This window comes from Pogonomyrmex barbatus, unplaced genomic scaffold (assembly GCF_055798465.1).
Source record: "Pogonomyrmex barbatus isolate J1 unplaced genomic scaffold, ASM5579846v1 scaffold2, whole genome shotgun sequence".
Lineage (NCBI taxonomy): Eukaryota > Metazoa > Arthropoda > Insecta > Hymenoptera > Formicidae > Pogonomyrmex > Pogonomyrmex barbatus.
In genome coordinates, this window is record NW_028297116.1 from 20,698,020 (window position 1) to 20,722,668 (window position 24,649).

At 33.6% G+C, this 24,649-nt stretch overlaps 2 protein-coding genes across 3 annotated transcripts in view; both read right to left on the minus strand.

The window, feature by feature from the left end:
* Positions 1–545: 545 nt before the first annotated feature.
* LOC105430271 (uncharacterized) lies at positions 546–2,671 on the minus strand. The gene is made up of 3 exons (XM_011643760.3): positions 2,514–2,671; positions 1,825–1,944; positions 546–1,141 (listed from the first exon to the last, which is right to left on the minus strand). The coding sequence occupies exons 1-3, from the start codon at positions 2,566–2,568 to the stop codon at positions 1,017–1,019; spliced, it is 300 nt and encodes a 99-aa protein (XP_011642062.1). The 5' UTR covers positions 2,569–2,671; the 3' UTR covers positions 546–1,016.
* A 1,005-nt stretch (positions 2,672–3,676) lies between these two features.
* LOC105430269 (discoidin domain-containing receptor 2) overlaps positions 3,677–24,649 on the minus strand; it is a 74,216-nt gene continuing 53,243 nt past the window's right edge. The window contains exons 4-17 of one of the 2 annotated variants that reach the window (XM_011643759.2): positions 23,834–24,065; positions 20,923–21,070; positions 16,050–16,214; positions 15,452–15,585; positions 14,270–14,477; positions 13,279–13,374; positions 9,225–9,394; positions 8,986–9,160; positions 8,629–8,891; positions 8,225–8,362; positions 7,183–7,490; positions 6,774–7,008; positions 6,176–6,325; positions 3,677–5,920 (exon numbers count right to left, since the gene is read on the minus strand). In XM_011643759.2, coding sequence (XP_011642061.2) covers positions 5,771–5,920; positions 6,176–6,325; positions 6,774–7,008; positions 7,183–7,490; positions 8,225–8,362; positions 8,629–8,891; positions 8,986–9,160; positions 9,225–9,394; positions 13,279–13,374; positions 14,270–14,477; positions 15,452–15,585; positions 16,050–16,214; positions 20,923–21,070; positions 23,834–24,065 — 2,572 coding nt within the window. In that variant the 3' untranslated portion in view covers positions 3,677–5,770. Of the gene's footprint in view, positions 5,921–6,175; positions 6,326–6,773; positions 7,009–7,182; positions 7,491–8,224; positions 8,363–8,628; positions 8,892–8,985; positions 9,161–9,224; positions 9,401–13,278; positions 13,375–14,269; positions 14,478–15,451; positions 15,586–16,049; positions 16,215–20,922; positions 21,071–23,833; positions 24,066–24,649 lie in introns of both variants that reach the window. The other variant, XM_011643758.2, reaches the window with a different exon arrangement.

Below are 24,649 nucleotides of genomic sequence, written 5' to 3' on the forward strand. Positions count from 1 at the left end.
GACTTGTCTTTAAAATTATGATTGTTCGAGGAATATAAGAGGAATACTCTACTTGAACAATGACTTCTGGTCTTCTACAATACTATCGATGAGAAGTTTAATTTGAGATCAGATTTGATAATTGATTTGATAGTTTGAAAATATTTATTTACAGACAGTGAAACTGCAGATCAAAATGCAAACCTTCTAAATAAAAATGACGAAAAATTTGTCGTTTGATGTCAATAATATCAGGTATCTTAATACAGTTTGTCTTAATCTGGAATTCAATATTATATTATTTGATTTGATTTGAGATGATAATAGATTTTAATTTTTTATTGAATAATTTTATATGCTATTATTAATGTATTAGTCTATATTATTGATAATCCTGATATTATTGATAGAATAATAGATTTAGTCAAAATAATTAGGTGAGTGTAATTATAAACAATTTTAATTTAAAAACTTATTTGTTCTAAATATATATTAAATTACATTCAATTTTTATCTTTATATACTGAAAAATGTAGGAAGCATTTACTTTAAAATCAAAATATAAATAGTTTCGAACAGTTTATTATAATATCGATACATAGAATCACAGCTTATTACTATTTTTTAAATATTTGTAGAAATTTAAGAAATCTTCAAAGTAAGTGATTTATATGAAAGTGATAGATATAATTATACTCATAATTTGCTTTGTAAGATACTATTTGTGACTGATACATATTTCATTTTCTTATAAATTTTTCGTTTTTTAGATCCAGTTTTGTTATAATTATACAAATCCAATAAGATTTTTTGGCATGTTGTAATACATATTGAAAAAAAATGTATGCTTATTTTTAATACAGAAAAATAAATTTTATAAAATAATAATTATATTACATATATTTCTTGTTGTTAGAAAATTAAGAATATATTGAACATTAAATTATTATTTTGATATTTTGTTATAATTAAACTAGGACATGTAAGTAATCTGAGTGAGATAATATTTTGGATCATTGTTAATAATTTAGTCCGTTTTAGACCAAAACACAACAGACTTGATTGCCTGTGCAATCAACTACATCGCGTTTTAAAACCGAAGGACAAGAGTCCATACAGATTCCACCATGGTGACGGCAATGAGTTCTGAATTCTGTTTTCACTGTAATAATAAGAAAAAATAATTTTTAAAAAAAGTTATTAATTACTTATAAAGAATAAATATTCTTCGCATTAAAGAAAATTACAATTTTTTTTTAATTATAAATCTTATTATTGCTATAACAAAGGAAATTTTAATGTTCTTCACAATTTAGTAAATATTTTATTATAACAATACTTTTCTAAATATCAAGATTTATTAGAAATTATCATTTATTAGAAATTAATGAATTATAAGACTTATAACTCGCTATCCAAAAATAGCGCATAAATTAATTTGCCGGAAAAAATTATAATATAATAAGATAGTGATGAAGTTAAAAATTTATAATATGATAAGATAAATTCCATAAAAATGTATATATTTTATTTCTAATTCTAAAATTTCGCACGTATCATGTGTCACGAAAATAATAATCGAATAATTAATGCGTATAACGCGTTAATTATTAATTAGAATAAGATTAATATAAAATGATATATTTGTGTTCTCAAATATCAAAAGTAAAGGTCCACAACGTGATAACGAAATCTTCTTAGAAGATATATTTCTTTATTCCGTATAATCAAATATTATTTTTTTAAGCAATATAATAATATTATATTATATTATAATTATAATATTATATTATATTAATTATATATATATATATATATATATATATATATAATGTGCAAACTTACCTACACTGCAGCATGATGTACCTTGTTCATGACAGAGAACATCACCTTTGATCGATTCATCGCAACGTTCAAGTGTAACACAGTTTTCTTGTGGACATATTTCTTTTGCATATGTATATTCTGGAAACAAATTTTGTACTTCATTAAAATTGCAAATTTGCGTCTTGATATTGAATTTGAAACTTTCCTTGTTGCATTTCGTTTATCAAAAATTATTAAATAGTGAAATATCATTCTTTAAACTATGTATGTTCAAATTATATTGTTTGGTACAATTAAATGTTATTTAATCATACAAGGTTAACTATACTAACCTTGGAGATAAGATAAAGTTTGTAATATATATATACAGATATTTTTTATGGGATATTTTTAAGATAGAATCTTACAAATACAATTTAAGATTTTACATTAAACAAACAATGGTATATATATATATATATATATAATATTATATATATAATATTATTATATATAATAATATTATATTATTAATTTATAATTAATATATAATTAATATATAATTTTAAAAATTTAAAAAGAAAATATGTATATGGCATCAATTTTTCCTTTTCTAATTTTAAATCTCAATATGTGCAGGAAACTGTATGACATACATTTATATTATTATTTCTGTTAAAAATATAAATATTATAATTTTTCAATTTACATAAAAAATAATCACTTACCAGTGTAAAGGAGGATGATCGCAAGGGCAACGAATACAAGCGTGTAGGATCTCATTCTTTCGGTGAATAGATGTGACGGAGTGTCGTGTGATTCTGACAGTCGGTGATTCAATGGTGCCACTTTGTCAGGACGCTACCATTATATAAACGCAATCACACGTTACACGGCACACAAACACATACACGTCTGAGTAAATGGCACTTACACACAATCGAGAGATACGTTGCGACGGTCATTCAATCTGTTATCTACTTTTATCATTATATGATATCAGATTATGGTTGCTTCGAGCCTCTACGATTTATCATCCCATAGATAATCAAAAAAGTTCTTAGAAAAAGAATTGCATCAAACTTTTGAGAGAAACGTTTGATTTTATTGTTCGTGCGTTTGTTGCATTTACTTTATCCGGAATACGTGGTACCAGCATCGCGATTTCTTTCGTATGTTTTTGCAATATATTGATAAGTTGACTGAAGATAACAGTCTGTTAAACCAATTACGTCATAAAAGAATCATTCATGTTAGTTAAACATAGTTCTGATAAGAAAATAGTCAAAAAATTTCACTGTTTTATAATACTTTCATTATGTTTTATATATAAATAATTATATCTTGCATTTAGCGCTGCGTAAAAATGTGTCAATCAACATTAAATAAAACATAAGTAAATTTTTTTATTACATAATTCTAAGTGCAGTGAAATTGCTTCTTATAGATATTACTCATACGCTAAATTTAAAATCACGATCGATCATATCTTTAACATGTTAGACAAATATTATTCTGTAATATTAATCGGCGGATTTGTGGAACATCGCACAACAAATTTATCGATCTGATTTAATCAATCTTTCATGAGTCTTATTATCTGGTTCAATGACAGATTATGCATCAACATTTTATTCATGGAATTTTTCATATGTATTATGCATAAAATTATTAAATTTAATTTATATGCAGTAATAATATAATATAATATGTATAAATATAGTGTACATTTCCTACGTACATCGTGCTGTTCGAAACGATGATTAATTACATTGGAAAAATTACGATATTAAATTATTTTTGTTTATGTCGTAAATAAAAATATGAATTAGTGACAATTTGATAAACTGAGAAATTTAAAAACGAAGAAAAAGTTTTAGACAGCACGAAATAGAAATACTTAATTGTATATTATATTACTGATCATACAGGATATTTTTAATATATGGACATAATATTTTAGAGCAACTTTAATATACACAATTAAAAATGTTTACATGACGATTGTCTTGTATGTTTCCAAGTTATATCTATTCGAGTAATACACATTTTATTTGTTTTACAAAAAATACTTAAAATGATGATCGAGATTAAATATGAGCTTCTAAATAAATTACCTTTATTCTTGATATCTTGTTTGAAAATATTTACTATTATTCGAATTTCTTGGCAACTTTTTCTTCAAAACAATGATAGTATTTACTGATATTAACTATTAACATACGTAATTAAGGTATTTCTACAAGCCTGAAGAATTTAAATTTTACAATCAACTAATGAAATCAGATAACAGATCTTTCTGATGGATTAATTTATTATTGAAAAGATTGACTCATTATCAAGCACTCTACAAACAAGTACTCTACAAATAATTTTATCGTTCATCAAGATTGATATCGATTTTATTTTTTTTTACATAATTTAAATCAACAGACAATTATAGCGATAAAAATGATTTGAAAACTTGTTTAGTTCCTTTTAATATTTTGAAAGTAAGGGATAGGACGTTTGAACGTTTCTATTTTTCTCCTAAAGATATTTTCTTATTTGCATGAATAATAAACTGCGCTTCATTATTATTCGATTTAACGATATATTCTAAAACAACTATTAATGTAAAAACAAATCAATTACAAATTGAAAATAAGTAATGGAAGGAATTATAAAAGATATTATGTAACTGTGAGAATGAATAAAATTATTTTATAATAATAAAATAAATATATACTATTATATTATTACTTTTCATCTTTTTACTAATATTTTTATTTTGTATTGCTATCGATACGCTCAAGCGTCCATAATTTGAAATTCCAACAAATATATGGCATTGTTTAAATTTTTATTGATTCCTTCCAAAGATATTCGCTGCTAGATATTTATATCTTTTTCTTCCGTTCTCAAAAAACGAGTAAAGATATGTGTTCATATTACGTCCTTAGGAAGAACATTTTCGAAATCTACACCTCTTAACATAGCACAATTCCAACTTAAAGAAAGAATGGAATAATAAGTACTTACTACTTACTGATGGGTTTCGAATGTACAAGTTGACTAAGCCGAAATTTTTAGGGCGTAGTAAGACGATAAGCTAATGAAATTACCTTACGCCTGTATTTAATCGACTAAACATCTAATTTTTTCCGAATATCGCTCAACTCTATTTTTATAAATACTTTTTACACTAACTCATTATAAGCGAATTAATTAAAACAAAATAGCGTTAAATTTATTAACGCCATTTTTCGCATATCATCAGACTAAAGAGAGTCAAGTGTAATATTATTTAAAGCAATGGAAAGAAAGAAAAAAATAGCCGTCATAACTTTTACTGCCGTAAAAATTTCTCATTTACCTAGCATTAAATCCTAAATTTGTATGTACAAATGGATAGACTTTATCAATACTGAGCATAGTAGCGTACATTACACTTTATTAATTAGAATACTGTACACGATAGCACTTTCGTGAGAATTAAAGATTCGTATTGACTAGAAAATGAAATTTTCTTAAAACGTCCAGACAAAAGTGACGATTATACACTCAAGTTGAAGAAGAGTAAAATTATTGATCTTGATTATCGGAAGAAAATAAATCTAACACTTATACGTCAATTATACATTTCTCCTTGTGCTCATTTGGCATTCGTCCGTTATCGCCATTACTTTTATCTGGACAACCAATTACGCGCGACAGACTTCGCGGGAGATCATTTCTGGTTACTGCTGAGCTTTGCACTCGGAGTGCGATTTTGCATTTTGAATTTTCTGCGCAAGGAAGGAGATACGAGGCCCAGAGCCTGTAATACACGTATGTCTAAAACTAACGATTGTACATTTTTGGAGAATCTGATTTCGCGCGAGGCGTCATGCCCGGCGAGTACGATCTCGTGTAACGCTTTGTCCTGCACGGAATGTTCCCGACGATGTCGTTCACATTCCAGAAGATTAACCGTCCGTTCCGTATCACAGTTAACCGAGATTACTTATGCACCAGGTCGATAGTCCGCTATTATATTCTTCAAGAACGTGTAGATATCCTTGAAGGTTGGTCGCGACGTCTCGTCTCTTCTCCAGCACGAGCACATCATCCGATAGACTTCTTCCGGACACATTGTTGGTTTCGGTAGAAGTACCTAAAATCCAAATATTTGAAGATAAATAACAAGTAAAAAAAATTTTTATTATCAGATGCTTTTTTGAAATATAAATTCAATTAAGATTCTGTAGAATTATTTCTAACATTATAATAATATATGACCAATGCGATATATGTAAAGATATGCGTAATGCATTAAGATTCAATTGTCAAGCAAGACTCAATGATTAATCGATGGGCTTGAAAATGATTAATTATAAAGCTATCACTGTCGATCAGATAAAACGCTTACTTGTAGCTCCGCTCCGTAATACATATGTTCGGCGTTCTGAATAACTTGATCATTTGACAGATGTTGGAAGGGCTTTTCTCTGGCCAAACTCATTACTTCCCAAAGTGTCACGGCAAAAGACCATATGCTACTCGAACATGTATACCTATCCTGAAAATTTAAGTATTTAAATAGTATCATTATTCATGCATCGTCTTCATTATTATTGTAATATTTTATTAAGACATAAATTTCATATTGCGATTTTTAATTATAACGATAGATTCTTTAATAGATATTTTAAAATTTAAAATCATTTTTCAGTGAAGGTACTGAGCTATCATTTTTGACTTTTTGCTAATTTAAATTTCATATGAAAAATTCGCTTTAACAGTTTCTTAATATAAATTGTGATAAATGTAACAAAAGATGTAAATTGATAATTTATATTAAGTAACAATCTTTTTCGATATAATTTCCATGAAATATCGCGACTACAAATTAAATGGAGAATCAAAAATGGAGATTCTAAATTATGATATGTCCTATATTATCGAGAATATTATGCACAATGTAATTTTAAAGAACAGTAAAGATATTTTAAAAAAGGAAAACTTACCAAGAGGATACTTTCCCACGGTAACCATCTGATCGGTACGGGCGGTCTGCCTCCTATATCGCTGTAATCTTTTTTGTAAAGATCACTGCACATGGCTATATCGGTCACTTTCACGGTATAAGAACGACCCACAAGACAATTCCTGGCTGCCAAGTCCTTATGTACCAGATTCTTCGATTCAAGGAATCTCATTCCTGACGCTATCTGTGTTCCCATATACAGCAGACAACTTTGACTGAAAACAATCCAATAAACGTTATGTACGAACAATTCGTAACTTTTATATGACAATTTAAAGTTTAAAGTTTACGATACTTGTATAAATAAAACGAGCAATGCGGCTGCACTGAGGTATTTAAGCTTCGGTGATCGATCGCCAAATAAGGAATTATTCCAAAGGAGATTTTACCTAAGAGCTTTTAGATTGCAGTTTGGCCTGAGCGTTCCCGTGAGCGGCACACTGTATTGAAGATAATGAGCGAGATCACCGAGTTCCGTGTACTCGATGATCGTCCATGGCACTGGCTCGACAGTGCATACCCCTAAGATACGTGCCACATTCGGATCGGATAAACATGACAGAAATTGCACTTCCCTCATCTGGTCTACTGCGTTGTTGGTTCGAAGGTCATTGTTACACAGGGGTACGCGAGCAACGACTAATCTGGGAGCTCCAGATATGATCTCGTCTAGACCAACAGCTTCACATATTATAGCCTGTAAATGACGTAACATTATTTTTCACTTCATTTATCTATATCAATATACAAGAGCATCGCAAATAAAAAAGTAATCCTTCGATTTTTTTACTTTAATAATTCTTTATCTCGATTACTTTTTATGTGTAATAAATAATTTTTTATCTCAATATTGTTGATCAAATCGATATTTTGAATCGAGTTTAAAGTTTAATGATAGGCGATGCTAAACAATTGTCTTTATCAGATTGTCAATGTCCTCGAAAGATATAGAAATAAAAGTATGTCGATTATTATGTTGTTTATACATGTTTAGAAAATTATGGAATATTACCAAAAAGAAAAGTAGGTATATATACGGGATTGTGGAGTAGATACATGTCATTCCGATAAGTATGTAAATTAAATTTCGCCACCGCCCGCAACTGTCATTAAGAGTAAGTGGAATCAGAAACGCGTACTCGCCGCAAACTGCGGGCATATTTATACGTGCCATATCTCAAGTGTGAGATTAACTAAGACCGTGTTTTTCTCGTTAAATAGTTTTTTTATCGTTAAATAAAATGTTTTTCTCATTAAATAGGTTTTTTTATCATTATTCAGTAGTTTTTATCGTTAAATTTCTTCTTATTACAATACGACATGCACATTTTTTTTTACACGTAACGAATGTAAAAACATAACGTTTTGAATCATTTTCACGCAACGTGTAATTTGTACATTGCTTATATGTTTCATATCGGGATGTTGTACCTCTCCTATGGTTCTCGAGCCAAGTTTTTCTGTCGTTCGTAGGCACTGACGTGGTATATTGGTTGGCTCTATTTCCTTGCATTTGTACGGCTTGTTCATACTCGGTGCGATGTTCCAACTGACGACGGGTGCTGGTATCTGTAACGAATGATATCTTCTTAATTATACCTGATTCTTACTCTCACTGTCAAAACAAATTTTTTTTCTACAAGATAGACTTCCTTTCCACAACAAATCAATGTAAATTGCGGTTTGATGTCGAGAAATCAAGAAAGTTTGAAGTAGCGACAAGTTTAATTTCCAGTTTCATGGACGTGAGGTAATGTAACTTTTCCTTTACCTCGCGCGGTGCAATCAGTCAAATGCACCATCAAATTGTACGATGATGTACAACTAATGTGTACCTTGTGCTTTTCCTTTGGCGCTGTATGCCAACGTTTCGAGTGAACCTGATCGACGTCCCTTTGGTGATTGGGCGTAACCGCGATATTGAGTTTCCTAGTTGGACTGCTATAACTTTGAAGGGTTCTATAATGCTGGGAGTGTCGAGCCGGCGAGTTAGTCGGTGATGGGGAACAGCTGGATGGACCGACTGCGGATTCCGATCTTGCATCCAGTCGTACGTTCTCCTCCGGAATTTCTATGTTTTTGAAATCCTTCGGAGACTCTGAAAATATGTCATCGTTACGTCATTCGCAACAGTCGTTTCAGCACGGCTACTCTCCGCTGCGATTTGTACGACGACGTTTATGCTTACTCACCGGAATTGGCTACAATCGCGTACGTGGATTTATATTGCGGACTGACGAGTGGCGAATTAAATTGCTCCATCGTAAGTGATTCATGCATGCTGACATCCTCCGGCATGTCAGGTGAAACATGATTGGCAGTTTCCGCTGTCAGCATCCCACCGGGTGTTAAGTTTAAAAGGAGGCCCTGTAAAAGTGTCAGCGTTGAGAATTTAATTCTGAGGACTTTAGACAGACGTGATTTGGCATACCTTCATATTTATGGCGAAGCCGAATGGATTTTTTAACACCGTTGGGGAACTCTGTAATTTCTGTCGTCGATTTAGAAACAGGATAATGAAGAATACCAGCAGGAGGAGCAATATAATGGCAGTGAGGACGCCTATCAGTACCTCGAGATATTCTTGACCATCTCCTGGTGCTGTAACTATATAAATTTATAGGAATACACGGAATACATGACATTATTGTTAAATTGAATAACGTGAGGGGGATAAATAGTTCAACCAAAATCTTTTGTATTTTTGAATCTTTTCAAAATTTTCTAACACATTCTATCCATTTTTCATCTATAACTATATTTTCTCAAAGTAATAATTAAAATTCAAAAATTTTTTCCATAGAAAAATTATTTTATTACTCAAAGAAGCTGAATTTCTTCTTTTTTTTTTTAAATGATTCTCTCGTTATTAATTGACGTCATAAAAACTATGTTTATTCTTTATTGTACAGTGTCCGTGCTTTGTAACTACGGTAGGACGACTGCGACTTTTTACCGTGGAAATAAATAAGCTCGTCGGAAGTGTTTGCGTGATGATCAAGATCGTCCGACGATTTTTCTTCGATCAAGTGCAGAATAGGCCAGGCGAATGACCGTTAAAAAACCGTAGCGAATGACTGTTAAAACACCGATTTTTCTCTTAATTCAAGGAAGGATCGCCGCGCAAGTATGCGAACGAGAAAATCTGGATTTCAAATGACGTTTCCTCTCGGTCGTACAACGTCGGTCGTATAGAAAAAGAAAATTGCCCCAAGAGAAGCGCGGAAACGCTTTTAATTCCCACTTTTATGCTCACGCGTACCTTCTTCGCTCGCGCTCCCGTTTTCCTACGTTTCTTGCTCCTTTCGTAATTCTATTCTTTGTTTTTCAGGGAACAACGGTTAACGGTATTAAGAGATAAAACGTGGTCATGATTATTATGCACGTGTATGGCGTTTGAGTCTGTTATTATCGTCTATGTTTTTTTTTCTGCTTTACAGAATTTTTGGTTCTGGTTTTTCAGCGCACATTGATTGCCCACACACATCCATGGCCCATTATACTTTTTCGATCGGACAGTGGCAGACAGCTTACTGTTGCTTACCGTTGCTTTATTTGCAACCACGCATTGAAACGTATTTAGCGGATTTCGTATCACCCATATTGGATGATAGGATTTCGAATCTCTATTTCGGCGCGATGTTGTTACATTCGTTACATTCGGTTATCTTCGTCCTGCTCTCATATTTCCTTATTTATCTTACTTAATCTTATAATCTTTTTATTTATCCTGTTTAATTCATTCGTATATATATGCGGAGATGATGCATTGCAAATTTTAAAGACGCTGCATACTTTCAACGACTATTTATACTTTTTAAAAAACTTTTTCCATCTGTTATTAAAATAAGACGAAGGGCATAAAAGCATTTGCTCTTTGGGACGTCGTTTTTTTATATCATAAAAAAAATTTCAAGAAGTGGCACACTCTTTTAAGTTACTCGCTTTTGATCTTGCGAACGGAATAATCGTTTTTATGTCTTCATATCTGCATTAATACCTGCGAGATATGAATAGTAATATTCAAGGTGTGATAATAAACGAAAGAGTTTCTTAATTTTGAACAAACAATTTTATAATACGCGCGTTCATCTACATCTTCCTTTATTTCCCCAAATGGATAATTACGCCCTCTTCTTTATTTGCAGCTGACTAGAGAAAATATCTGCAATCAAGGGAGAATGAAGAATAAAGTTCGGCATTTGCACAGTCTATCAGAGATATGTAATTATGGAGTCGACTCTTCTCTCTCTCTCTCTCTCTCTCTCTCTCTCTCTCTCTCTCTTTCTCTCTGTGTGTGTGTGTGTCTCTGTTTCTCTTGATTGCCTTATTTCGTTCGTTCTTTTATAATTCTCTAATCCATCCATCCGCTCTACCGAATCAGACGTTCGACTAATCCGCATAATCGATCGCACTGAATATCGGCGCTTGAATTATGAAAGCGCTATGCTTTCTTTAGCTTTCCCCGCTCGTGAACTACGTAAAAAAATTGCGTGCAAGAACTATATTAGCGGGTACGGCACCGCCACGCCGCGTCCTTTTGAATTCAGACCACCGTAAAGCGGACGCTCGGTTTACATGTTGTTTTTAGTTACTCTGTTTTTTTACCCTTTGTCACCCTTCCCTCGCCGTCTTTTTTAGCGCGCGTGTTGCATTTGCGCGGTCGGACGATTTTGCGGCTGTTTTATTTGAGGACCCGTTCGCGTTTCCTTTATTTATAATGGCGAACACTCGGGAAAGTGCTCAATCTATTTTTTCGACGGGGGGTTTCTTCGGGAGCGAGGAGGAGAGGGGGGGGAAGGAAAGGGGGATGAAATTCGTAGGTGACGGGATGTATCGGAGAGCAGTAATTATACAACAGTCGAGTATATTCTTCCCAACATTTTTCCGCGTCCTCGTTTATCCGTGCACTTTCTGTTATCTATATCTTCCTCGACTCTGTCTCCGCGTTATAAGTTTTTATCATTTTTTTATTTCCCTCCCATTTCTCGTCCTCCTTTTGTAACGTAATTTACCCCTCTGTATTCATGTGCGCTTCTCTATCTATCCGGTCGACAAATTATGTCCTATTTATTTTTTATTCTTAACAGTCGACACGCATTCCGCGCGCTTTTATCATTGGGAGGAACGTGGATATCGCACAGAGAAAAAAAGTCTAATGTAATTATTCGTTGTTCATATCAGAAAACTGTGGCCAGGATTAAAACTACACATGCATACAGAAACGTGTGTTCCTACTAAAAATATATCGTCATGGAATTTGACCACCTACACGGAATATTTCCATCGATATTTCTTATTTCTCTCTCTTTATTTCTTCTTTACGCCACGGCTTTTAATTTTTCATCTGGATAAGCAATTCCTTTGATTATATTCAATGATTCAAGCGGAAAATGCATATTTTTAATTTGTTTTGCGGCCTGGAAAATGCAAATGCATAGCGATTTGTTGTTGGCACAAACTATGAGATATACGTAATTATGCCAGAGTCAACCTTACTTTTCTTTTCCCATTTTCTTTTCTTCTTTCCTCAAATGCGCTACCTCTTAACCCGACTAATTGTTTACGTTACGAGGAAGTTGCTATGTGAATTATAAAGTGCAACCGCATCTCTTTCTCTTCTATGTCGGACAATGACTTTTCCTAATCGTATCTTCTTCTTAGTAAAGAATAACGGCCCCGTTTCGCTAACGAAGTTAGCTGAAAACGTCGCGCATTTTCAAAGGGGACCGAATACGCATGTTTTGCAGAAGTATGCAATTGTAAATATTATATATATAATATCAATTTTTCTTGCATTATTAAATCTTGCATTATTATTCAACAGAATGAAAATTTTTCAAAAAAGTATAAGAATAAAAATATAAGAAAATAAGTATATAAGTATTTAAAACATAACGACACAAATCAAATATATTTTCTTTTAATATTCTTTATATATACGCTAAATCTTCGATAAAGCTTGTAGAATACTATTAAATAATTACATTTATTTGAATTAAATGAAAGCTCATTTTCATTATGCTCACTTATTAAATTTATTCAAGATTTACGTTTTCAAACGCAATTAAGTTGAAATAGAAAAGATACATATAATATTGGTAATAAAATCAAAATGGTAAAATAAAAATAGCGATGTAATAAAAAAATGATTGCTTTTACATGCAATCATTCACGCGATAGTTTATTCAATAAGTAAAAATGAAATTGTTTTTTATTATCAATGTTACCAACTATTAACAATTCAAGTTTGGAAATAGGTGGACGTTTAAAATAAACGCTCGCGTAAAAGAGTGAAACGTGAGATTTATGCGAGTAATACGAGAGGTGCGCAAATGAAACGTTAAATGTAGAAATATTCCTGTGAATCTGGGACCGCCCTACTTAGAGACATGCGGTACGAGAAATGAAAAGTTTCTAGTAGCCTGTGCTTAATTAGAACGAGATTGATACGAATTAAATGCCACTCTCGGCAAGTTACTTACTCGTTTGTAAGTTGAGATCCACTTCGGGGTTGACTGGAATCTCTCGGTTGCTGAACTCGGACGCCGCTTCTTCCGTAGTGTTTTCGTAGGGATTTGCTGAAAGCGGAAAATAGCTGTAGCTAACTCGAACCAAGGGAAAATTTTGTTAGATTTATGAAGGAGATGATGTTTTTAGACGTGAATTATCAAAATGAGATAAGACGCTATTAAAATATTTATTGTTTGCCTTTAAATTTGCGTAAAAATTAGAGAGCGCCATAAATACCATCGCATTATTATTATTAGTTGTAGATATTAAAATCATATTTAATTAAATGAAAAGTAGGAAAAAAATCTCATTATACACGCATGCGAATATAAGCGTTTCTCATGTAATTTCTGCCATCGCGTTAAAAACGAGAAATGATAAAAATTTTTATGCCGGTTATTACCGTATATTTCTTTACCTCGAAGAATATTACACATTTCGTGCACACATTCGCATAAAGATTTAAATGGGATTATCGTACGCGTTCAATATCGTTAACTCAAACGGTCATTAGCGCGATAAAATTAAAGAAATGCGATCGCAGATATCCGAGATAAAGACACGACATGATTATTAAAAGGTAATTGAAACTGGCGAATGCGTATACGGGGCGAAGTGAGATAATCCAATAGATAATTATAATTTCGTTCATTACAAGATTTCTTGAAGCGTTACGATCCGCAAATTATATAGTTAAGTATGCGCTCATCTGTTTTCGCAATTTTTTCTTGTCGCTTAGGTCAGTATTTAGGTCAGGCAATATACAAGATGTCCAAAGAAACCCGCGGGAAATCTAAAAGAACGTGACAAATTGTTTTTCGCAAGATGACATCGAAGGTAATGTAAAATCGGAACGAGTAAAAAAGAGAGAGAGAGAGAGAGAGAGAGAGAGAGAGAGAGAGAGAGAGAGAGAGAGAGAGAGAGAGAGTGTTACTAGAGGAAAATGAGATACGGGAAGCTCACTTGCATCGAATGTCACCTCGCCGATTATGATCCATCGTGCGGCGAAGTAGAGATGCAATTTGAGAAGTCTCCCGCGCCGTCCGTGCAGACCGATCGAAACGTTTCGAGCGTTTTCTAGCACGACGTCCGGTATGTACGAGTAGGGTAAGGGCTCGTCTTCGTAGATCTCGCCGTCGGTGCTGAACCATATCTCCGCTTTCGAAAATACCTGTGCAAACCAAAATCGGATTGAAGTATATGTTCTCTTCACGAGCACGAGAGGAGCGGAGAAAGATTCAATCTTGTAAGTCTTTAATAAATTTAAAAATGAAATTATCATCATTTTATAGAAACTAAATTTTAAATAAATCATACCGCAGAGTTGTGTACAGGGAAAGTAATAATTATATCGTGCGACACACGATGCTATTCTGCTTCCACATCAACGCAATAAGAGAAAGAGGAGAATTTCTATGTGTTGCTTTTTTTTGTGTAGCGAGCATACCATGTTCCGGAAAAATGAAAACTTGCGATGCGCTTAAACTTGTTTTTGTCACGGTCGATGTACTTTGATACATAAAAACTCTATCTACGTTATCAGTATCATATGAGGGCATTGACATCACAGAAATATATATACGCGATAACATTTGTCGCTGTAATCGGCAAATCGTTAATCATGTCATTTATAATATATGTTGTAAACTGATATCTGTAATGCAGAATAGAAAATATTCCTTGCCATAGATATTCCGTTTCATCTTTGAGGATGTTTCATTGGTGTTTTTTGATTGACGTTTTTACAATGATACGTAACGCAATTATTTCGGCCTGACAAATGGTTATTTGACAAAAAGCAATAATCATTATTTAAATTCTACTCATGATGTTGCTTTTAAAACAATTGATGGAAGTTTTAATCAAATTTCGAACGTATCTCGAAAATGTTCCATCAATATTCCGCACTCATTTTTTGTATTTACAATTAGAAGTTAAAAAAAAATATAGATAACATTTTAAAATATATTTAAAGATCTCATGTTGGAAAGGAAAACGCATTATTGTGAAATTTTAAGCGTGATATGTTTGTTCTGTTAGATGATCGCGATTAAAAATGTTTAATTTCTTTAACTGTAACGTACGAAGGGTTTATAAAAGTACGTGAGTGAAAAATACGTCGCGCAAAAGCGAGTTGAAGATTACCTGAACGTCCCGTGAGAAATAATTGTTGGTATAGATGTGTACCGCTTCGAAGACCATGATGGCTTCAAACTCGAAGATGAGCTCGACGAAGTTCTCTTGGAAAGTGTCACGAAGCCAAGCAACCCACCGCGTGCCTGCAACCAACGAAGAAGGAACTTTCATACAAAACGCAACGAATTGCGCTATTTTGTTGCTGTTTCTCTATCGCAGCAAACAAATATATATTCTAATTGTTACAGAGATTTATACGCGATAACAATATCAAGAGTTTACCTTCATTCAAGCTGGAACGTGAAAGGAAATAAAGTTTCAGAAGAAATTTACAATAACACAAAAGACAAACTCTTTTTATTTCAATATCGCGCGATAAAGTTACGAAACATAATTATAATAAATTGAGGACAAAGTTTAGCAAAGAAAAATATACTGAATGTGATATATAGGAATAATTGCGATAACTCATATCTGTGACAAAATGATCGCGGACTTCTTTTTAATATAAAGAGATATCGCTTACCGACAATCGTGTCATTGGAGAAAATTACCAAGATATCTTAACTATGATTCACTATTTAACGTGTTCATCCCCACCGATTACCTTTTCCATTTCCCATGTCCTCCTTGTAATTATCCGCGCCGACCTCGCCATCGATTAGACAACCTAAACCATCGGTCAGCAAGTTGTCCTCCTTCTTACCATCGTACGAAATGTCACTGAACTCCGGTAGGGAAGCATCTGGTATAGTGTAGCTCATGACACCGCCTGAAACAGACGAAAGTTTTCGCGTGACGACCTACTGTGCAACAGTAGTTTTCTTTTAAAACACACTCGTCTCTCAAACTTCTACGTTACACCTGACTTTGTAGTACTATTAGCTCTGTTTTGTCTCTAGTTAGTACCCTTTTTCTCTTTTCTTTAAATGACTTAGTGTTGGATTTTCTGAGTAAAAGCATAGTATAAAGTAAAGTAATATAAAATAAAAAGAATACCAGAGTCAAAGTATAATCATAAAGTTACAATTATGAAGATTTTAAAACTGAAACAGAAAATATACCTCGATGAAAATGGTTTCTCGAAAATATTGGGAATGTCGCGTATCTTCAATTAATGTAGCATTTTTTAATACATATTTATTATTATTAACGTGATAGTTATAAAAATAAAAATTACTTGGCGAATTCTCTCATCGAAATTCGCCGTGTATTTCGCAAACAGCAGCACTTTGCTCCAGTTCCCGGGTACACTTCGAAAATGAAGTAGCGCTTAATAACATGCTGTGAAGGGCGGCGGCGGAGAAGGCGCTTAGTTAAAATTAATCAATTAAAATTAATTAAAACGACTTGGTCGGCGGGCGGCGTCCGCAAGGGACGGACGGCTGGATTTTCGTAGCAGAGAAAATTAATAACGGACCGCAAAAATGGCGCGGTGCGCCCACTTTGCCATGTCGTGTTCAAAATCGCTTAACTACTCTTAATATTTCACGGTATATACGGTTCGCGGCCGGCCGTCGTTGTCACGCGATGTGGTCAAGCCAGTTTTGGTCAACGTACCTTTGCCTGATTTCGTGTCACGTGGATGATGCCGAGGTAATAATTTTACTTAGAACAACGTAACGCCTCGTCGCCACGCGGTGCCTGCTACTGGCACCTACCATAGGAATCGTACATATTAAAATATCAAGAGACCGACCTCGTTCTCGAATAAATGGTCGTCTCTTTAATCAAGATACCTGCGCGCTCCCGAAGAAAAATAGAGAAAAATATATAAGTTAAAGGGCGTGATAAGGGTTTAGCGCACGGCTCATTATAAAGTATATTACATTCGTTACATGTAGCGACGTGTAGTCGGGAAAGTGGATACATTCGGAATTACATCGTGTAACAGTGTTCGCAATAAGGGAATAAACGGCGAGTCAAATTAATCCGCAATTGAACGAACGGAGTCACCTCCTGGCGTGCACTTTTCACGTGCTCGGGAATCGTTCGTGTAAACTGGTGAACATTTCAGCGATGTGTCGCTGATATTCCTGCCAGTTTTTGAAGGTGCGCATTAAAGGACACCGTATTTCAGCACGCGTCAGAAACATTGCTCTTACAGGGACTCTACTCTGTAATCTGGCAATCCGCTAATCTAATCTACGCCGGCAATCTCCTTCACGTCCGCGGTTTGAAATTATTGCGGATTTTCATTGGAATTGTTAGAGCAATTTCCCACCAGCAAGTGCAATTCTTAACGAGTTTCGTGTTAATATAACTTTCCGCATGCACGCGCAAAGAAATATTAACGACTAAATTATGGACTATTGCCAGTAGAATAAGTTTTATCTGCCTTACAAACCGAAATGTAATCAACTTTTATATATTTGGCATATAGAATCTCTCACTTCTTAATATTAACGACGGAACATTTTTACATACTTCAAAACAGAATTCTAAAAGAGAAAAGATCCATCCAAAGTTGAAAGACGTGAATTGGATTTCTTTTCGTCTTTTTCCCTGTGAAGTTCAATTCGCGAGGGATCTCGCTCTTTTTTTTACTTGCAATTTGAGTTAAGATCGCAAGTTTTGCGTGTTTGAAACATTGAATACATTTCTCTACATATGTGGGATCGCTCGCACAACTATAAGCAGCATCCGTGCCTTTAATAAATGATACGTTGACCGTGCCGATCGTGTTCTATCAATTGAAGCTTAGCACACTTGTATTCTGTCAGACCGCGAATGTCAATACCAGCGGGATAATGTCGTGGATTCTGTACCACGTTGACCGGGTAGGCCGTGTTGCCCGCGATCCGGGGGGGTAATCGTTCGTGTTCACCGACTCGGGGCAGGGCATCAGCGTTGTTTTAACCAGATGCCGTGCACGGCTGCCATAAATCCGACATACCCGCCCAGTCGGGCTCGATCTCTCACACGCTCCGAATACTTCTTATAACGCGAAAGCTCTCATGTCGCCCTTTTACCGACTCCGCCGTCGCGCCGGAGCGTTAGCCGTACATACGTCATCGCCCGAACATGTGGCGGCCTCGTTATTGTCGGACATTCGCAACCCAGAAAAATTTATGCAAATATCTCTTCTTCAGATTAGACGTCGATCGAGGATTAGGTTCTATCAAAATCGCAGAAATCTTTGGCTTTTGTAATAGCCAGTCGATTGTTATCCTCTGCTAATCAATTTTTCTTTTAAATTAACTCAAATTTTATTATTAGGTGAAACATTAACGCAAAATTAAGTTTTACACGAGCGTTCTCTTATTTACGATTAACTAGCTTTGCATATTTTCGGAAGGCAAAAATAACAATTCGTGCTTTATACATAATAAAGAAGCAAAGCCCTTTTTCATTTAATGTTTTTATGCATTTTCCGTTTTACTTTGCTTTGTGTAATGTTACTGCTGGGGTTGATTGCACAGTTTCTTCTTCCTAAAGCACATATCCCGACAACGCTCAGCTGTACTTCTGCTGTCAGCATTTAATGAGAAACTTTCCATTGGATTTCTTTTTATGTCCTATTATTATCCCAAGAACAGAAAAACATGTAATAAAAAGATATTTTTATATATATATATATACACATATATTTAATTATTTATATAGATGATTAATTCAGATATACTTAAATATCGAATTTAAATGTTGCTTACTTAAATAGAGGATTAATTTTTATTTATTCTTTTACGAGATATTACTAGAAAAATTCTATATTATGAAGAATAAATGTTTGTTAGTGCGTGACACATATTGCTTCGTTTAATCTTTACAACTCTGCTCACTTTGTGGAATTTATATAAAATTATGTCTTGAATTTAGGGGCCCGGTAAAGCAACGCGGACGAGAAAAGAAACTGTATGCAAATTTATGTAAATAGCATTGTGGTATGGCGCACAGCATGTTTGTTATATGTAACACACGCACCTGTACATAAATTATGAGAACGGGTGTCGTATGCGTCACGAATACTTAACATTCGTTACTTTGTTAGATCAAAACTGGAGACCTGGAGAGAAAATAAATTGAAATGTTGGCATGCTACAAATATTAATCAGATCTGAAGCGAAAGCTGAAGATTGAAAAAATTTTGGCTAATATAAATAAGATATTAGAAATATTACAAGAATTGTGAAAACATTCTTTGCACATATCTCTTTTTTACATGATACTTGTCATTTTTATATTTTGATATTAGATATTGATATTAGTAAAGAGAATTATTTGTAGCTAATATTTACAGATGTGTTTTAATAGCAAATTAAATGTCTATAAAAATAATAATAAAGATTATATGATTTTTTTTCCTACATCGATCTCGTTTTATTTCTCTTTTGTTCGCTTAGTTTTCTTAGGGAAGGCGTTTATCCATTTGGAGTAATAGTCGAGGAAATTGAGAAGAGTCATGGTATTTTCAAATTTTCTCTGCACGGCATCTCGGTTATTGCTTTCGTGTGTATTCGTACTGTACAAGCGTTAACGGTGCATTGATTATATAAGAGACATTAAGTACTGAGAACTAGGTCGAAAACAAATGTACCAAGCCGACCTGGCAATGAGCTCGTCCGTATAACGCTGTTACGAACGTTAATGGGCTCTAACACTATAGTTAGATTCAACGGCACCCTGCCTTCTCGTAGCCGTCTCAACGGCGTCTCTCGGCAAATTGAATGAAATTGCAATTTGGAAATTAATCGTCAGATGTCCAAGCGACATCGCATCATCCTCGTGCAGCTGTGTACAAGCGCGATTGCACATATGGTTCCAATCTCAAATTATTTCGCGACTTTGTATGTTCTTGATAAAATTAAAGCGTCATAAGCTCTGCGAAATGAGAAACATTCGCCAAGTATTTAACATTGCAGTTAATTGTTTTTGTTCCGTGTTTTTGTTGTGCCTATTGATTGGTTAGCAACACACGCAATTTTAACACTCACGAATTAGTAATAATATTCGATGCGTATTACGTCAGTTATGTCATTTTCAATGATAATTTGGTTAATATCCAAATGAGTTCGCTATGAATAGCAATCGGTTTGCACGCAAAAATTCATATGACGGGAGATGATGGCTAATGAAAACATTTGCTTATCCGCGTAAGAGAATTTTCGATGAACATATTATCGACAACTGTCATCATCGCGCCAGTTGTCGCTAAAATTACTCAATTTACTTTATGAAGGGCATATCATAAAATACGTTTATTTAAATGATGTTGGTAAAATAGTAGATGTATTTAATTTTATTCTATTTATTCTAATAATATATTAAGTAAAAATCAAACTGATGATACAGTAAAAAAAACTGAATACTTTACTATGCGTCGATAAATTATGAGAAAATAAATTAAATTGATCTTGTATAAGATTTTAGTGCTAAGAAAATTGATTTAAAAAATTGGAAAATTAATAATAAATTGTCGATTTAAAAAACGTAACAACATATTTAGAATACGACGTTTTCTCTATAAATAAACTACTTACTCGTGTCTCGACATCCTTTCAGCTCGATACGAAGGCAAACCGTACGCCTGTGCTCCGAGTGCGGTAAGATCCGGATTTGACTGGCGAAGATAGGCGGAATCAAATTATGCGATACAATGGTGGAGGTGTCGCTGTTCCCGGCTAAAACCTGTGGATCAATGTCATGTACATTATTAAAATGGCAACTGTGAGGAAACAAAATTAGACAACTTTTTACGCGTCAATTAATGTGAAATTCGATATTTGATTAATAACACCGTCAACCATTTAAATAATAATGAAGCTTTTTTTATTCAGTTTTGACGAGAAAAATGAAATCTTTTTTTTCAGGCGACTGTGAATTCTTTATGGTATGACTCTTACTGTGAGAACCATATGGCATTAATGCGATTACATGAAATGGACTTTCCGTCCAGAAATTTCCGGGCACTTATAGACATCTCGATTTTGGGATCGAGTTAATGTAATATTGGTGAATGTATGCGCGCTTAAATGTGCAGCACCATTAATTTTCCCGGCTGGAAATATCTGAATATCCATCTGGTATCGATGGCAGTCCGCGTTATCTCGGCGATAATGCATTACATTAAATACGAACTTTTCGACAGAATCCCGTTTCGGTAAACTTCCGTTGTATTGACATTAATGTAGCGAGGCATTATGATTTCCGGCATTCAATTATCTATCTGAAACTTACTCGTGGTACCACCACTTCAGCTCAATTCATCTCAGCTTAGTTTCATTATTTATCGTGCCACATGGGCACGTGGTTAAGCGATAAGAGATTATTCAGCGTAAATATAATACAACAACTATGTCATTAAATTAGCCATCGCTTCATTTTACATTTTACGATCAGCCGCATTGATACCGCGATGAATAATTAATAAGAGAGGATTTAATGTTTTATATAATGAGGTAAATGTTGCGCGATGTGAAATATACAAGTATTAAAATATGAGAGAGAGAGAGAGAGAGAGAGAGAGAGAGAGAGAGAGAGAGAGAGAGAGAGAGAGAGAGAGAGAGAGAGAGAGAGAGAGAGAGAGAGCGCAAAGAGAGATAACAAAAGTTATTTATGTTTTTCATCAAATGAAACATAAAATTGTTATCATTTATCACGTCATCTGTTATGATATCATACATTTGTTCCAATATATCTAGTTAGAAAAATTGTCGCGTAACGAAAGAATAATCGAAAACACATTTACGCAAGAGCTACGTCGATATCGTGATACAAACAGAGATCGAGGGAGAAATAATTCTGCGATAGAAGAGCGCGATGTCGAAGGCAGCGATGCGTGATTCAATCTTGAACGCGATATTCGAGAGTGCGAGAAAAGAAGAGCGCTGGCAGAGATGGGAAACAGGAGAAATGAAAACGTCTAGCTTTCGAAAGGGAGTAGTTGCACTTTTAGCGACGCTTAACCATACGTTACGGTGCAAAGACATTACGTGCAATTCCCTCACAAGAGTAGATCGCTTATCGATTGCTGCTTTTCACTTTTCTGTTTCTGGGATCTAAACGGCGAACGGTGAGGAGAAGGGCCGCGCGAAATCGAAGTTGAGAATATTGCCCGATCGACCGTGAAACAAAAGGATTTTGATATTACAGTGGGAAGATATGTTTCATTTAAACCGGATACTCTGTTGTTTGAGAGATAGTTGGTAATTATTATTGGTTTTCTATACGGTAGTAATGTAAATAAAAGAACATTCAAAATTGTATTTCCCATCATTATATAAACGGGAGTTAAATTATATATTAATTAAATTATTAATTAAATTAATAAATTTGTGAATATATTAATGATCAAATTTTGTAATATATATATATATATATATATATATATATATATATAAAATATTGGATATTCGCCTCCTCGAATTCCTCTTGAAATTTATAAATCCATTCTGATACTTGTATGCAATTACCGGCTTAATAATCATGTAGCGGATCGCAATGAAAGACTCATTATCTGCTTTTGTTTTCTTTCATTATTTGAATTCTTCTTACTATTCATTTCTCTTTATGCTCATCTTTTACAAGGAACTTTAACTCGTGATAAAATTTTCTTACGGATAATTAATTGACATAGGAAAAGTTCCATCAATTAAGCATCGTTAAGCGAGTGCCAAGTAGAGTTCTAACTGTGACTTCGCTAACAAGCGACTTCGAGCTCCCTTGCATTTTTCAGCGGAATAAAATTCCAATTTGACATCAGACGCGTGGGCAATTCCAATTGGTTTTGTTCTGCGTATCGTTTACGTGTTTGCGTTTGTTTGAGTTTGTTCCAATTGAGACACAGTGTAAATTCCTGATAGCTAGCGTACAACACTTCTACAATCGTACATTTGTTGTATTTAAATTTCGTAATTGCTTGCTTCTATGCAGTATTATTTGAATACTTTTCGTGTCTACTAGTATCAAAATATATCAACCGCATTATGGATATAATGAATGTTTATATTATAGAATAATGTAATTATAATATTATTTAAACACTCTCTTCTATGCAATATTATTTAAACACTTTTCGTGTGTACTAACTAATCAAAATACATTAGCCACATAGGTATAACAAATGTTTATATTATAGAATAATTTAATAAAATTTAAATAAAATAATTTAATAAAATTATAAAAAAATAAATTATTAAATAATTTTATATTCATGAAAAAATATTATAAATTCTCTATTTATATAAAGATTCATTTATATATTAAATTATAAAATTTAATATATAATTTTAATATTAATTAATTTTTATATTAATTTATAAAAAAATGTGGAGTAATCAAACCTATTCAATGCTAATTAATTAAGAAACAACAAAAAGGGAGCGTTGAACTTGGCAAATTGCGTCCCCTTTCCTAGATATCATCACCAGACGTGTCTGTCTTCTCTCTTACCTCTATGTTATCCCAACGCTTATATCGACGCCATCGAGTGAAGCCAGGACGTCGATATTCTAGAGTGTAATCCTCGACGTATTCCTGACCGCGGCCGTGATCGTAACGGCCCTGTGTCTGCACACCAGTAACGACGTGAGCACCCTGTAGATCAACTTGAAGCCATTCGCGAACTCCTTTCTCTATTTGGCTTTTTGGACACCAAGCACCGCCGGCGGTCTCCTTTCGGAGTCTAAAATATTATTGGCAAGCTAGAGACAATTTTTCCTTGTAACTGATGCTTATGTATAATTTCAAAAATACGATTTTTCTAAAGGTTTTATAGAAAAATTATATCTTCTCCGAATACAAGAATATTTCTCTTTTATTACAATAAATTTAACCTCATTCTGCTTAAAGTTAATATGCTTCGAATGTTAAGTTAATAGATGAAACGAAGTATATTTAGAAATGAAATGAATTATTCGCGAAAAGAGATATTTGTACGACAATTTCGTAAATGGTGATCCGTAATTTACGAGTGGGAGACCGCAAAAAATGTAACCGTTAAAAATGTACGAAATTACTGAATCGTATACGATACTTTGCAAACGAAGGACTCTGCATAAGAGGGTCGTTAGACTTCATTTCCAAAATGCTGCGGAATTATCGTTTTATTGTCCTCTCGAGCGTAAAAAAGTCTGCCAATTATATTGTACAATTCAGTTACTATCTTTTCAACTAAGAAGAACAATTCACGAGATCATTTCTGAGTTTTAAGAACTTCCACCTTTTTAAAAGTATACTTAAACAGCGAATCCGTGATTTACTCGCGCA

What these genes read in the sequence shown, in the direction of transcription:
- LOC105430271 (XM_011643760.3), bottom strand. Translation starts at nt 2,568, where the DNA reads ATGAGATCCTACACGCTTGTATTCGTTGCCCTTGCGATCATCCTCCTT. An exon ending in GATCATCCTCCTTTACACTG is followed by an intron (nt 1,945 to 2,513) that starts GTAAGTGATTAT and finishes ATTTGTTTCCAG; the next exon opens with AATATACATATGCAAAAGAA. An exon ending in TACATCATGCTGCAGTGTAG is followed by an intron (nt 1,142 to 1,824) that starts GTAAGTTTGCAC and finishes TTATTATTACAG; the next exon opens with TGAAAACAGAATTCAGAACT.